This window comes from Astatotilapia calliptera, chromosome 10, assembly GCF_964374335.1.
Source record: "Astatotilapia calliptera chromosome 10, fAstCal68.1, whole genome shotgun sequence".
NCBI classification, from domain to species: domain Eukaryota; kingdom Metazoa; phylum Chordata; class Actinopteri; order Cichliformes; family Cichlidae; genus Astatotilapia; species Astatotilapia calliptera.
In genome coordinates, this window is record NC_137431.1 from 21,026,959 (window position 1) to 21,041,976 (window position 15,018).

Genomic DNA, 15,018 nt, shown 5'->3' on the forward strand with positions numbered 1-15,018 from the left:
AACAGACTTCAAGGGCAAACTGTAAAGCATTAATCGCTGTATCAGCTCTGCTTTGCAGCACTTTTTTGTGGTTTTGAATGAACATTTGCTGACGTCCTTGTGTGTTTCCATACATGCTTGTATTCTGTGTTTGTACGTGTAACTGAAAGCCAAATCACAAAGATGAGACAGTCCACACCACACCTCCAGGAGTTCCTTTTGTTTTGCATCTTCATTATATCTGTTATTATTAAATCTTATTCATTTTTCTTCTTTGAATCTTTCCTTCATTCACTCAATGCTTTACTTCAGGCTTCAAATAAAGAAATCATTACTTGCAGTCTTTCTGCCAATATCGCGTGTTTGTGGATAAATGCATTCACACCTGAAGCACTTCAGTCTAATAGGCTTTAAATCACTATTAACAGCTGTAAAAAGAAAAAGTACTTGGATACTTGAGTGCCTCTGACAAAGTGCAGCTGAACCTGTCACTTAAAGGGAGAATAAATAGAAGGCTGGGGAACAATTAAATCGATGAAGCAGGGCGTGAAAAAAGGGAATACAGTTTACAAAGCAAATTTATTTAATGGTTGATATTTAATTTATTTATCTGTGCTTTGGGAATAGTTTTTATTGTTTTCTTGAATAGCCCAGTCTCACGGCAGTTTTTGAAACAATCATAAAAAATACATTTTTTCATGTTTATGGGCACAAAGCAGGTAGGTGTGACCACCGCAATCAGGAAAACAAGTTTTGAAAGACGTGTCGTATTTTAACCCAAGCCGTGAAACTTTTTAAGCCTAAACACTTTTAACTGACAGTACTTTTAATGCCTAACCTTAACCAAGATACATATTGATAATGAAAAAACTGTGATATGTATGTAAGGTTAAGATGACTTACACCTCCAGCACCCCTCCTCCAACCTCCAAATTTTTTTCCTCAACTTTCCATAAGTACATATTCAATTCAATTCAATTCAATTCAATTTTATTTATATAGCGCCAAATCACAACATAAGTCGCCTCAAGGCGCTTCATAGATACAGAGAAAAACCCAACAATCATATGACCCCCTGTGAGCAAGCACTTTGGCAACAGTGGGAAGGAAAAACTCCCTTTTAACAGGAAGAAACCTCCGGCAGAACCAGGCTCAGGGAGGGGCGGTCATCTGCTGCGACCGGTTGGGGTGAGAGAAGGAAGACAGGATAAAAGACATGCTGTGGAAGAGAGACAGAGGTTAATAACAGATATGATTCAATGCAGAGAGGTCTATTAATACATAGTGAGTGAGAAAGGTGACTGGAAAGGAAAAACTCAATGCATCATGGGAATCCCCCGGCAGCCTATGTCTATTGCAGCATAACTAAGGGAGGATTCAGGGTCACCTGGTCCAGCCCTAACTATATGCTTTAGCAAAAAGGAAAGTTTTAAGCCTAATCTTGAAAGTAGAGATAGTTTCTGTCTCCTGAATCCAAACTGGAAGCTGGTTCGTACATATCAGAGTGGACTCATGGAAAATCATGTCCTGGGCCTTAGGAGTTGTGTTGAAGATAAATAGATTACTTCTTGATATTTATAGACTGTTCTGCAGGCCTTGTAATTACAGGACAATTTTATAACCTCAATAGTGCCTTAATTTCATTGCTTTGCAAATCACAAATTAGGGTTATTAGTGAGACTTTGTTAGAGAAATTAGATTTCTATTGATTGTTATTTATGTCAAGTGAGAAGTCGTGCAAGTTAAAGTGGTTTCAAAAACTGCTCTCTACACATGGATTGAACTGCAGATGAATGAGCTAATTAAACAGAATTTATTCAAACCCCTCTCACTTCACTTGCTTTTCTTATTAAGAAACCAAAGTAATTAGTTAATGTGAAATATATTCATCTGTACCCATTTAAGCTTCTTGTTATTAAACTACTTGATTTCCTGTTTAATTAAAGGAATAAAAGACAAATGTGAGGCAACTTTGAAAAAGCAGGCATGATGCAGACTGAGATCCCCAGTTTTGCACAAAATATAATATAAAAGCAACTTTTACACAGCTGAATAAACGTCAAGCAGATAACTGGTTATCAGAAATGTGAGATGCTGGAGAATATACTCCGGTGTCCTGTTATATTTTAGATAGCAAGGAGTTTATTAAACTTCACTGAAACAATCTGCAAATTTCATTTAAATTCAATAAACTATCATCTTGTCTTTATTTTCAGTTAGCGCATACCTTAAACACTTCAAGCTGTAAGCTAATGATAGTTATATAAGAGCAGATGCATGCTGGTGCAATAAGCTGTAAGTTTTACGTCCAATGGATGCACGATCTGATTAGTTGACTAATCGCAAAAATAATCGGTGACTAGTCGACTATCAAAATAATCGTTTGTGGCTTACACTGCATATAGGACTCTCTGATATGTCAGGTTTTATTTAGCTCCTGGAGGAACTGGTTAATGCTGATTCAACACACAGAGCAGTCTAAATATTAAAAAAACAAAACAAAACAAAAAAACCCTCCTTCAGTTTGGGACAGCAGGTGAGGGTCACGGAGTGTCAGGGGTAAGGTCACATTGTCCTAAGGTCTTGTTTGACAGGGTATGGATAGAAGTGCCTGACAAGTCTCTGACCTATATGAACATTAAGGCTCAGTCAGCAAGTTCAAGTAGCAGTGGGAAGATTTGCTCCAACTGTCCATGAAAGAGTAAAATGTCATGTGACAGAGGGAGAATAATGGATGGTAGCAGGCCGGCACATGCTCATTTATATTCTGGGAGTTCACTGCTGTGACATTTTCGTCTTCTATTATAATTACACTGTAAATGTGTCAAATGAATTTTTTAGTTCAATGGAATTATTTGTGGTCAGGCATGCCCTTGTATTTTAAAAGACTACATATAGGGATGGGCCTTTTGTGGCAGTATCTGCGTACATTTTAAAGAAATGACTGCAAAGGAAAAAAAAGTTTTTATAAGATATGGTGAGCTACTGGATGATGTATCAGCCCTCCTTCCAGGTCTTGGGTCCTACTGTGTTCATTAAAGCCGTTGTCTTTTTAACGTGCTTTAATGCTTTGTATCTTCTTTTATGTGATGCAAACAAGCCCCTAAAAATAATCAGTGGTCAATGTCAGGCTCTCTGGCTTTTTATTAGCACTAGCATGCTAATAAAATGTGCAGCACTATGTGCAGCAGGTCTTTTAGCCCAGTTTTAAAAACTTTACAATGTAACTGTAGCCCAACGGCTCATGGTTCACCAGACTCAAAATATTTGAATGCTTCAGAAAACAATCATTTAAAGCTAACTAATATTTGAATGGGCACATGAAGCCTAGTCTGTTAAACTTTCCTAAAAGTCCTCTTCACATGGATTGGACCTGAAGTGGGTTTATATCAGTATAAAAAATAGCAAAGCATTGTGTAAAGATATGCCAGCAGCTGATATGTGCATAACATGCAAATATTAAACTGGATAAGCGTATTTACTATCTTAGTTTAGTTTGTTACTAAGCTAACAATTGCTAGTTATCACTGAACACAAAGCTGACACTATAACGATAAGTTTGTGTTTTAGTCATAAACCAAAGCAGTGGCTGAATGTGAGTATCATCAAAGGAGAATTGGTTAAATACCAGGTTCAAATAGTTCGACAATAAATACCTGTACAATACTCTACAATCACGCCTCGCCGGCTTAAAAGTCTGGATTTTGAGTTAAGGTTGTTGTTTTGTTGAGCTGGCAGCGGGAGAGATGCAGCTGTGCATGTCCAGCAACCGTCATTAGTGAAATACAAATGATCAAAATGCCACTAGGTCTGTCGTGGATATTGTTGAAATGATATTTCAGTCTGGACCAGCAGTGGGATTACACCTACCTACTAACTGACTGCTTTTGCCATCCCTAGTAAGATAAAACTAATAAAAAGGTTTAAATATGTTTAAATTCACCAGTGAAAATTAAAATGACATAAATATTTTTTGAATGCTCTCTGGTGATCTTGATTATTTGAAAAATAAATATGAAAGGATATCAGCCTGTATAAAATTCATGCATTGATTTTTGTCAGCGAGAACAGCTTTTGGAAACTGGCCTACGATTTGAAATCCAAAAATAACAGAGAGGCCTCTGGAGAGGCCAAGTCTTAACAGCTCCCACTCTTCCCTGTTTCCTCTATATCTTAATAGCTTTCCATTGAGACAGTGATGAATGTGTGAACGTTATCTGCATGGTGAGAAATGATGGGATGTGTATTTGAGGCTGGTTGTGTGGCTGGCAGAGTTGGACCCAAACGCAGGACTGGGGAACACAAAGGAGAAAACTAAAAAGTGGCTTTATTAACTAAAACAAAGTACAAAACAACATGAGGAAAATCAAACTTTCAACTTAACTGGGAAAACGTGCTGCAGAAGACACAACCATGATGGATGATGTAAAAGAGAGCAAAGGGAGATTCAGACAATATAGATGCACCAGGTAATGAGGGAAATGGGAAACACCAGGGAACACAGCTGAACACAATCACAGTAACGAGACAAGGGGTGCCAAAACCAAACACAACACACAGGAGACGAGGGATCATTAAAATAAAAAAAGAAGTAATAAACACTAATGCCAGGACTAAGACGCCAACTTGACACAGTGACTGGAGATAAACAAACATGGCGACATGACTGACTGGGGAGACACAAAGGGAACATAAAAGATGATAACTAAAGATTACATAACCTAATGAGGAACAGAGACTGGAAACAAAAGGAAACCAACATAAAAAAAAAATAAACCTCGAACCACAATAATCGATATTAAAACTCAGAGGCACCAGGAATATAGAACATGAACAAAGGACTCAAACACAAAACTCATTTTAACCTAGAATGAACCTAAAGACCTACAGAAGCGCAGAACTATAATACAAAAATGATCAAAAATGAGAAAAATCCCAAAACATCCTAAAATCTCAAAACCATGACAGGTTGACTTGCTTGGCTTGACAATATTTACCTTTTATATGTCACATAAAAATGGCCTTTTGTTTTGACATGCAGTATGTGAGTACAATGAGTGCGAGAATGAGTGCTTCAGTAACTGTAACTCTTCCTCTGTGAACTGCTTTAGTCTCAGCCCGACTGATAAAGGTCAGGCTGGCATTTCAAAGTTGTACAACAGCCGCTTTGCCAGAGGAGAAAAGAACCACCCACCCCCACCCAAAGAACGCTTAATACAGTATTGTTATCTTTTTTCCTACACTACAAAAGTTTACTTCAGAATCTTCAGGCTAAATAATAAGTAACGAAATACTTAGTACATAAGACAGACTGTTAGCCTTCACTGTGAAGAGTTACAAAAAAGTCTATCACAGTGTGAGCTTTGTGCTTTAATTCGGGTCAGAGAGAAATTAGAACCTTACTGTAAAAGTCATCAGTTTAAATGCAGCAGTCAGTGTGTTGTCTTTACTTTGGGATCCTATTTGTCAGACACTTCATTTAAAATATTGTCATTTATTTCTAAAGCACTGAATGAATAAGGATTGAATAAACTTCTCATAGTTCTCTGTAGTGTTTACTATTATTCCACTCTTTTTTATGGTCAGCAGTCCACAAATGATTATTGGCATTATTGTAATAAAATGTATATTGAACAGCAATACCATATAAATCTAACTTTTAAGGTGTTATAAGGTAATTGTAAAGCGAGTTGGATCCTTTTCAAAACCCTTTAAATATATTTAAATGAAAATTCCTGAGTTTGGCTGCAGGCTCATATTGTTACTTAATGTTGCTTTACCATATTTATGATGTCTTCAGCTTTCCTATACAGTTCTATACATCTCTCTCACTCCTTCTCTCTATCTGTCTGAGCCTCTTAACACACTGGCTCAGATTAGATCCACTCACTCTGTTGGGTTTAGAGCCATTAGCTTAATTAGAGACTAGACGTTCAATTCACTGTCCGATATCTTGATCCGTTGGCTGCCTTTCAGTCGTCTAACCTAAAGTACGTAAAGGTTTCATCATACTGCCTCTGTGGATAATGCAGCGTATCCTGGGCAAGTCCGTTACAAATTATCTGTCAGTGACAGACGTGCAGAGGTGAAAGCATAGCAGTAATTTGATTCTTTTTAGATACTTTCATGGGAAAATATCTTTACACTGGTTCCACTACGTAAGAATTTTTGGTTAATATAAGCCATTGGCTGACACATATTGTAATAAATACTATAAAGCACAACTGATGGCAGATGAGGGACTCAGCTCCCTCCAGCTGGAGCAAATAGCTGTTCAGTTCCTTTTAAAACACCTGATCAACCAGCTGAGCAGAGGCCGCCTAACCTTCACACACAGTCGGACTAGAAGCAGTCACTTGGCTGAAGGACTTTGTATTAGCTAAATGAAAGCCGTAGATCATACTGCCAGTATATCTCGCAAACACTGTGTCTATCTGTGTGCCCTTTTTTTTTTGCTGGATATGCACTTATCACACAGCTCTGCCTCCACATAAATGTATTTAAAGTTGTGATTTGTAATTGGACACATGCAGATAGAGACAAAATTCCATATATAGTATATAAAACACAACACGTGCAAGCTAAAAGCAATACAAATTAGGATCAGGGTTCTGTAGATGCTGTACCGTCTGTTGCAGGACTTCTTGTTCTTCTTGTCCCTGAAGATAGTTCTGTGTGTTTCCTACTCAGTGTTTGGAGTCGCTGTTCTCCATGCACAATGTGAGGCCAGTCAGAAGCCTCCCTAATGGTATTACATAATCAGTGAGACTCCAAACATTTGAAGTGGCTGAAACTTTATTGCACCTTCATTTGGATGGACAAGCATAACATACTGTATGAGTTAAGACACGATGGTCGCTGGTCTAATCCCTAAAAGCAGATTAGAGTATTAACCCTTCTGAGCTCAGAAAGGACAACAGCTCGTACTGTACTAATCTACACCCACAAACAGTACACGCGCGCGCGCACACACACACACACACACACACACACGCACGCACTCACACAGAATATTAATTGTGACTTTAAATCAGCCGGTGAAACCTTTATGTGGATAAGTGGATTAATACTGTTGATTGTGTCAAAGAAGGCTGTCAATTAAAGTTTCTTAATTACTTCAGCAGCTTGTGGAACATCATACATACTGATCACATACATATTTGACCAACTCGACACCCTGTTCTTTTATTGGTCATGACAGTTTGCCCTCAATAACATGACTACCATGAGCAACCTTGCCACATTGTAACTATACATCCTTTTTTTTGCTTCTGTTTATGAGAAATGAAGTTCTGTGTCTCTGTTTAGTGTGCGGCTGTGACTTGGTGCATGCGGGTTTCTTCCACCATTCTGGTGAGTACATCTGTACAAAGGACTACCAGCGGCTCTATGGGACCCAGTGTGACAGCTGTAACCAGTACATCACCGGAGAGGTGGTGTCTGCCCTGGGGAGAACGTACCACCCAGACTGCTTTGTCTGCAGCATCTGCAAGTAAAGAATGAGTGTTTCTTCATGTAGACCTAAATGTTGGCAGGCAGATAGTCAAACAGACAGACTGATTGAGTCAGGCAGTCAAAGTAATAAAAAGTTATTTGGACTCGCATTCATCTTGTAAATCTATACTTGGTAGTAGTCTGTCTGAGATCAGTAATAAATTCAGACGAAGGGATCAGACAAAAAAAAAGAAAGAATAAAATCCAGTTTAATAATCACAGTGGGGATTGAAGACCGGTCAGGACAGGTTGTCTGATGACTTACTCGAGTGGCAAGGTTCAGTGTTCTGGTGCTCCTGGTGTCAGCAGATTTATGGATCATGACATAAAAGTATTATTTAACCAGGGGGATTATCTTACTCTAACCTTAAAGAAGTGCTGTGATTCCATAAGTACAACTTAAACATGACGATCAACAAGTAGATATTGTGAGCAAAATGAACTACGCAGAAAATTAACAGACTTACTCTGCGTGAATGTTTTCTGTCATAACACAGAGATGCAAACCTTTCAAAAAAAAAAAAAGATTGATTAAAAACATAATTGCAAGATGTTTGTGTTGAAATTCTGCTCCACATAAAAATGATCCCTGGCCTGAGTGTAGTGGTTTACATGTTTGCTTGCCAAGTGAAAAGATGCTGCTTCATTTCCAGCCGGAGGCACAGATCCCCTTTGGGGTTGTGTCATGAAGGGCATCTGGTGTAAAGCTCAGCCAAATTAAACCTGCAGAGCCGCCTGCTGTGGTGACCCCTTGTGGCAAGGCAGCATTTTTTTAAAAGTAAGACATCGTAGTTGTTTCTCACACGACTTTAGAAGAGGCCTGCTTAGATTACTGTGTACGAGTAAGCTGTGTGTTAAAATGTTCTTGGTTTCTTAAGAACAGCTCCTGTGTCTGCCTCACGGGCTCTGTGCTCGCCTCTGCTTTTACCCTGAAATATTATCCCATACCTCACTGGGTATGAAGCGTTATTCATTTTAACTGTTACGCACTGAGAATCTGACAAAGATTTCCAGAGCTGAGAGCAACATTTAATCCTCGCAACTTTGACATCAGCCTGGAGATCTCGTTTTATTCTTTGCTACATTCAAACTGCAGAAATACTCCTCTGACACTGCCGATGGTAGTTTTTGACAGTATTTATGTTATTAAAAATGTCCCAGTGTAAAAAAGAATTTGCTAAATGTTCGTTTTCAATGCTGGGAAAGTTTTCATGTATAATGTAAGGGTAGCAGAAATAATGGCAAATATTGTGTGAAACTTCTGCTAAAGAAACTTGGAATTACCTGCACCAATACTACTTACGTACATCGATACTGTTCAACTTGGGAGTACAAGCAAATTGGAATTTCGTGTGTTTTCTGATTGGGTAAACTGTGAATTATCTATCACCCTATCTGCATTCTGCATGGCATTACTGAAATGGTTTTTTTATGCGTGCTTTCCCAGAAGCCCATTTCCAATTGGAGACAGAGTGACCTTCTGTGGGAAAAAGTGTGTGTGTCAGCAGTGTTCACTTTCTCTGAACAGCGACAAGCCCGTCAAGGTCCACGGACCAAGCTGTAAGAAACAAACACGCACACACACACAAATGAAAATATACGCTCACTGATGTGTACAACACCATACACAGCAACAACATATCTCACATTTTCTTCACTAGACAAAGGATAAGCCAACACACATTATCCAGTTCTTCAAAAGCTGTGCAGGTATTACTTTGTAATAATTATTTTTCTATGAATATTTCAAGGAAATGCATGGTGTTTTAAATAGAATATACTCAACTCAAAGGTTCATTTACTAGCCTGTAGAATATGCAAAATGTCATGTTTGATACTCCAACAAATTAAAGAAATGGAAGAAATAAATATGTGTCCAGCTTTGAGTATTTAAGTTTGTGTGTGTAACTAAATCCCATCAAGTCCCATTCATCAAACCTAACACAAGCAGAAGAAGATTCAGAAGAAGAAGAAGATTTTTTAAAAAAGCTATTAGCTATGGTTTTTCCCTGCCTAATGATATTTAACTGACTCATATCTTTGTGATTCATCCAGCATGTAAGACTGTTTGTTCCCCTACAAATGAACACCTAGAGTTGCACAGTCCACCTGCTGAACGCTGCAAAAACACAGCATCTTTGTAGGTGTATAGCTGCAGGGAGATACTTCCAAACACACCCACAAACACAGAAGGTGGCCTGCTGCTTCAGGTAGTCCTGGTAGCTCCATCTGGCAGAGACAGTGTGACTGTCACGACAGGAGAGAGGGATGAGGAAGAGAGGAGGAGGAGGTAGAGAAGTGATGAGAGGTTGGCAGAGCAGAAAGGCAAGGACATAAAAGGGGAGTGATAAATGCATAAATGCTCAAAGTGTTCCTGCCTGTTCCTATCGTACATGTGTGCGTTCTCATTACCGCGCTTCCTGCTTTTCCTCTCCCCTCTCCTCCCCTCCCCTCCAGACTGTGCCGGCTGTGGTGAGGAGATCAAACAGGGTCAGTCTCTGCTGGCTTTGGAGAGACAGTGGCACGTCAGTTGTTTTAAATGCCGAACATGCGGCTGCGCCCTCACTGGAGAGTACATCAGCAAGTAGGTGGCTTGATCCTTCCTATCTCAAGTCAGTCATAGGTGTGCTTGGGCAAATATCAAACGTTTCTTCAAGCAATCCACATCAAAAGCCACTGCACAGAATCTGCCTCCTGTATCCAGACTTTTAATTCTGAAACTACCGTACTAGAAAATTGCACGTTTAAAACATTTGTCATCAAGTTGTGGAAAGGTTGAGGTTTTTTACTCATTTTTCTACTATTTACTATCAAAATTAAATTGAAATGTTGCACTTGCTTTGTAAATCTTTACAGGATGAATAGTTGTGGAGTAAACTGTGAGCTTTTTGTCTTTCTCACTGTTTCTCACTGTTCAGAGATGGGATACCTTACTGTGAGACTGACTACCACAGTCAGTTTGGGATCAGGTGTGAGAGCTGTAACAGGTACATAAGTGGCAAAGTACTTGAGGTGAGTGCATTTTTCTGTTGTGTATGTGTGCTTTTGGGAATATGCGTGCATGCTTAAAGACAGCTGGGAACGACAGTGGGAATGTGCGTGTTCTGTGCTTGTCAGTGTGAGCTGGTCTATAAAAAGCTGCAAAAAAATGCAGCTGTCCCTCTTTAAATGAAGTGCTGACTGATGACGAAGCAGCTTTGGAAACCCGACAAAGCAACACTTCCCCATCTCCTTCACACTATTCATCTTTTTTTCCCTGTTTCTTATCATGCCTCTCCTCCTTCTTCACTCTGCATTGTTTTTCTGTTTCTTATCACCACTCTGTTCCCGTTTTCTCATCTGTACCATTTGCTTTTGCCATTTTGTGTCTGATTTTCCTTTCCTTTCCTTTCCTTTCCTTTCCTTTCCTTTCCTTTCCTTTCCTTTCCTTTCCTTTCCTTTCCTTTCCTTTCCTTTCCTTTCCTTTCCTTTCCTTTCCTTTCCTGCAGGCTGGAGGAAAACATTACCACCCCAGCTGTGCGAGATGTGCCCGCTGTCACATGATGTTCCTAGAAGGAGAAGAAATGTACCTGACAGGTAATCAGGATATTGTGTGTTAACTAGCAAAATAAGTTTCCCTTGTATGAAGTGGAAGAAAATTCCACTATCAACCTGAACTTGGATAAAACAAAGCTTAACATTTAATAATAATTATAACTTCTGAATATAAAAGTCTGAATATATTTGTTAGGAAATCAATTTAGTCTGAATTTATGTCTCCATAGTCACAAATGTGCTTCTGCATTTGTACAGTTAACAGGCATAAAAATAGACTTCTAGCTTCAATTGAATTAGTACCCTGCAAGTATCCAGATGGCCTCTGTGTGATTCTGCATCTGTGGAAGTGTGTGTGTGTGTGTGTGTGTGTGTGTGTGTGTGTGTGTGTGTGTGTGTGTGTGTGTGTGTGTGTGTGTGTGTGTGTGTGTGTGTGTGTGTTGGTATTACTAATGTTGTGGGGACATTAATATGTTTACTCATATTTTGAGGACAAGCTTCCCTTATGGCAAATACTTATAATAATTTAATGACTTCTAGGTAAGTGTATATGTATGTGTATGTTTACACCTGTGGTGGACACAGACATAAGACTAAGATTTAGATCTTGGTACTTGGCTAAAATGTCCTCAGTTCCAACTAATGTACCATGCGTCATTTCCTGAAACCTCTGCAAAGGACTGCATGAGAAGGATTTGGGGGTTTATGTCTGAGTGTGTGTGTATGTGTATATATTAAAAAAAGACCAGGAATGTCAGTGAAAAATACCTTGACCTAATAAAAGATTGCGGTAACAGCCATTATATAGGTTATTGATCTCAAGTATAACACTTGTGGTAAATACACAGAAACCCACACATCCCCCTCCTCTGTCACACAGAGAGGTTGGAGTCAATTACCTGTCAGCCTTCACCTCCTCCACTGTTTCCATTACTCTCAGCTGTCACTGACAGAATTATCCTAAATGATGTTACCATCACCAGGTTTTAAATTGAATCATCCAGGAAATGTTGTTTTATAAATCAGATAACAATGACTAAAGTTAATGAGTTCAATCATGGAGATACATGAAGATAAAGAAAACTCTTGTTGTGTATATATATATGATGAATTTAGTTTGAGTCCCACATATTCAAAGAGCATGCAGCATTTATATCATGATAATACTGCTAAGTATGAATTAAAATTGGCAGATTTCTTATACCTGACAGGTGTGTTCATTTGTCATAGAACAAAGAGTTTTTATACAGTCTGACAGAGAACAGCAGGAAGATTTCCTGAAGCGTTATTTATGGTAATTGGGTTGAATCAGTCAGAGGGATAAGGAGCTCTGCTTCCTTAGTAGTGTGGAGTGGAGGGAGTTGTGATGGGTTGTCCATAATGGAGAGCAGTTTGTTCAGTGACCTCCTGTCCCTCACTGACTCAAACGGCTCCAAACTCTGGCCAGTGATGGTTCCAGCCTTGTGAATCAATTTGTTAATCCTACTCGCATCTCTGGTGCTGATGCTGCCCTGCCTGGCAGACAACAGCAAAGAAGAAAAACAAATAACAAACAGGGAGTGAAACATTATAAAAAAAAAATCAAAAATACAGAAAATATGTACAAAAACTTAACAAATAACAAACTAAGTGTACTGAAAGGCATACTATGAAGAACATATGGGAAAAACATGGGTGCACTGCACACAGAAAGAACTGAGGTTAAACAGAGGCTAAATATACAAGTGGAACCTAATTGGTGAAAACAATTAGGAAAAAGCAGCAAATCACAGCAGTGAGTAAAGACAAGAAGCAAACCAACTGGACACATGAGAAAGGAGACTGCTGAATAAAACAGGAAGTGACCAAAGGAGCACACACAGACCCGGAGTGGGTGGCTGGAACACACACCAAGAAAATACAAGATGAAAACAGATATTATAAAATAGTGCAAGTGATAAAAAATTTAAAAAAAAAGTAGGACAGGACAAGAAAAAAAATTGTGAACACTTGGCTTAATGGAGGGAAATTTAAATTTAATATTAAGTTGCTGTACCGTAACATGTGGCCGACAGGCACAGTGTCAGAGTTGCCACACAGGGTGGCACCTCCTGTTTCAGCTCATTGTCATTCTGCTGCTCTACCTCTCAAAGCCACCAGTAAAACTAAGCATTTGCATATAGTACTTGAAGACCACATATGTGAGCTTTTTAATCTATACCTGTAAGCGTGTACATTATATTCTTTATAGATGTGTTTGAGACTAATATGTGTGTCTGTGTGCTGAGCTCCTGTAAACTGCCCCAAGGTTACATTCACTCCTTTTGATTACTTTAGACATGTAGGAGGCCCGAGCAATCACCCACGTGAGGCACACTCAATTACGACACACACACGTACACCCACTCGTACATGCACACACAAACTCGAAATCCATCTCATGACACATGTCTAGAATAAGAAGTGGTTTGTGTGTGCAAGTGCATACAAAAACTGGTTTGTGTGGTGGTAGGGATTAGGAATGGGAATTAATGAGAATTTAGAGATTCCAATTCCATTATTTGATCCCTTATCGATTCTCTTATTGATTGTCATGAGGTTCTCATTGGCTCAGTTTCAAGAGTCACCATCATTGCTAAGCAGCAGTAAAGAAAATACATTCATGCAAATTAATTGCATGCTGTGGGTCAAATGTTTGCTGAGGTATTTGCCCTCTTTGCTTTGATCAGTGTTGGAGTCGTCACTCAAAAAAGTCATTATTACACATATTACACGGGACATTCTTCTTTCAAGTAATGTGGTACATTACTTGATTACTCCCAGGAAAAAGTAATTTGTGATCCTACTCGTTATATTAATTTCATAACAATATGTAAAAATATAAAAACCCCACACACACAAACACAAATTCCCAGTGAGAACACAGATCTCTAAGATCTTTCTCTTAGTAGAATCCAAAGCTAGCTGCAACAAAGCAAAGATGAAAACCAGCACAAAAAAGCAATCGCCTTCCACTTTAGAAACGTGAACAGATAGAAACGGAGGCTGCAGCCTGTTTGCTCCTCTGCTTGTTACCTGTTGAAGTTCAGGGTCTGGCTGCTGAGGTCGGTATTGACTGAGCTTTCACTCTGGGTTCTTGGCTAGCTTAGCATTAGCATGCTCTCTCGGTGGATGCTTGCAAAGAACCAAAGTTATGTTAGCAGCATAAAGCAGTTGTTTCTGTCCAGGATTTTCCACTTTGCCATTTATCTCGTCCTTTTGTGCAATAAAAAGTTCATATCCACGCTCTAGACTGCGTCACTATTTTCCTCCTCTTACACGTGAACTGAAATCAGCTGATTGTAATTAGAGTTCAAGAACTGTTTTATGAACTAAAAATGGATGCTAGCATCTTCAAAACGGTTAAAGGATTGAATTGCTGTTATGGTTTTCCTTTCCCTTCATTCTCAACAACATTCTCAACAAAACTTGGATTTAATGTTAGTTAATTTCCTTTCTTTAAAAATTAGCAGCAGACCATGGTGTTTTTGTTTTTTTGTGTTTCGTTTAAATGGCGAATTACATTTTCCCTTCAGGTTTGGGGCCGCTGCTTAAAAGACGTCTTTTAATTCATTTTATCATCATTACATAAATATAATGGTGGTAAAAGAAAGCACATCTTTTAGAAGCGGTACTGTAACCGGAAGGTCGCCGGTTCGATCCCCGAGCTCTCTGTCCTGGTCGTTGTGTCCTTGGACAAGACACTTTACCCTACCGCCTACTGGTGTTGGCCAGAGGGGCCGATGGCGCGCTATGGCAGCCTCGCTTCTGTCAGTCTGCCCCAGGGAAGCTGTGGCTACAACTGTAGCTTGCCTCCACCAGTGTGTGAATGTGAGAGTGAATGAATAGTGGTATTGTAAAGCGCTTTGGGTGCCTTGAAAAGCGCTGTATAAATCCAATCCATTATTATTATTACAGCCAATCAATGCTCAGTGATCACAGCTGAGTGATAAGCGATGCCAAAGAGAATCATTTTTGTTTGGCAGAATCAGT

General features: G+C 39.1%; 1 protein-coding gene across 4 annotated transcripts in view; it reads left to right on the plus strand.

The window, feature by feature from the left end:
- Nucleotides 1-15,018, plus strand: part of LOC113030347 (actin-binding LIM protein 3-like) — a 59,324-nt gene that overhangs the window by 15,039 nt on the left and 29,267 nt on the right. For all 4 annotated transcript variants that reach the window (XM_080307191.1, XM_080307190.1, XM_080307192.1 and 1 more), the window contains 5 exons: nt 7,288-7,471; nt 8,921-9,033; nt 9,931-10,057; nt 10,392-10,485; nt 10,962-11,049. In XM_080307191.1, coding sequence (XP_080163317.1) covers nt 7,288-7,471; nt 8,921-9,033; nt 9,931-10,057; nt 10,392-10,485; nt 10,962-11,049 — 606 coding nt within the window. The remainder of the gene's footprint in view (nt 1-7,287; nt 7,472-8,920; nt 9,034-9,930; nt 10,058-10,391; nt 10,486-10,961; nt 11,050-15,018) is intronic.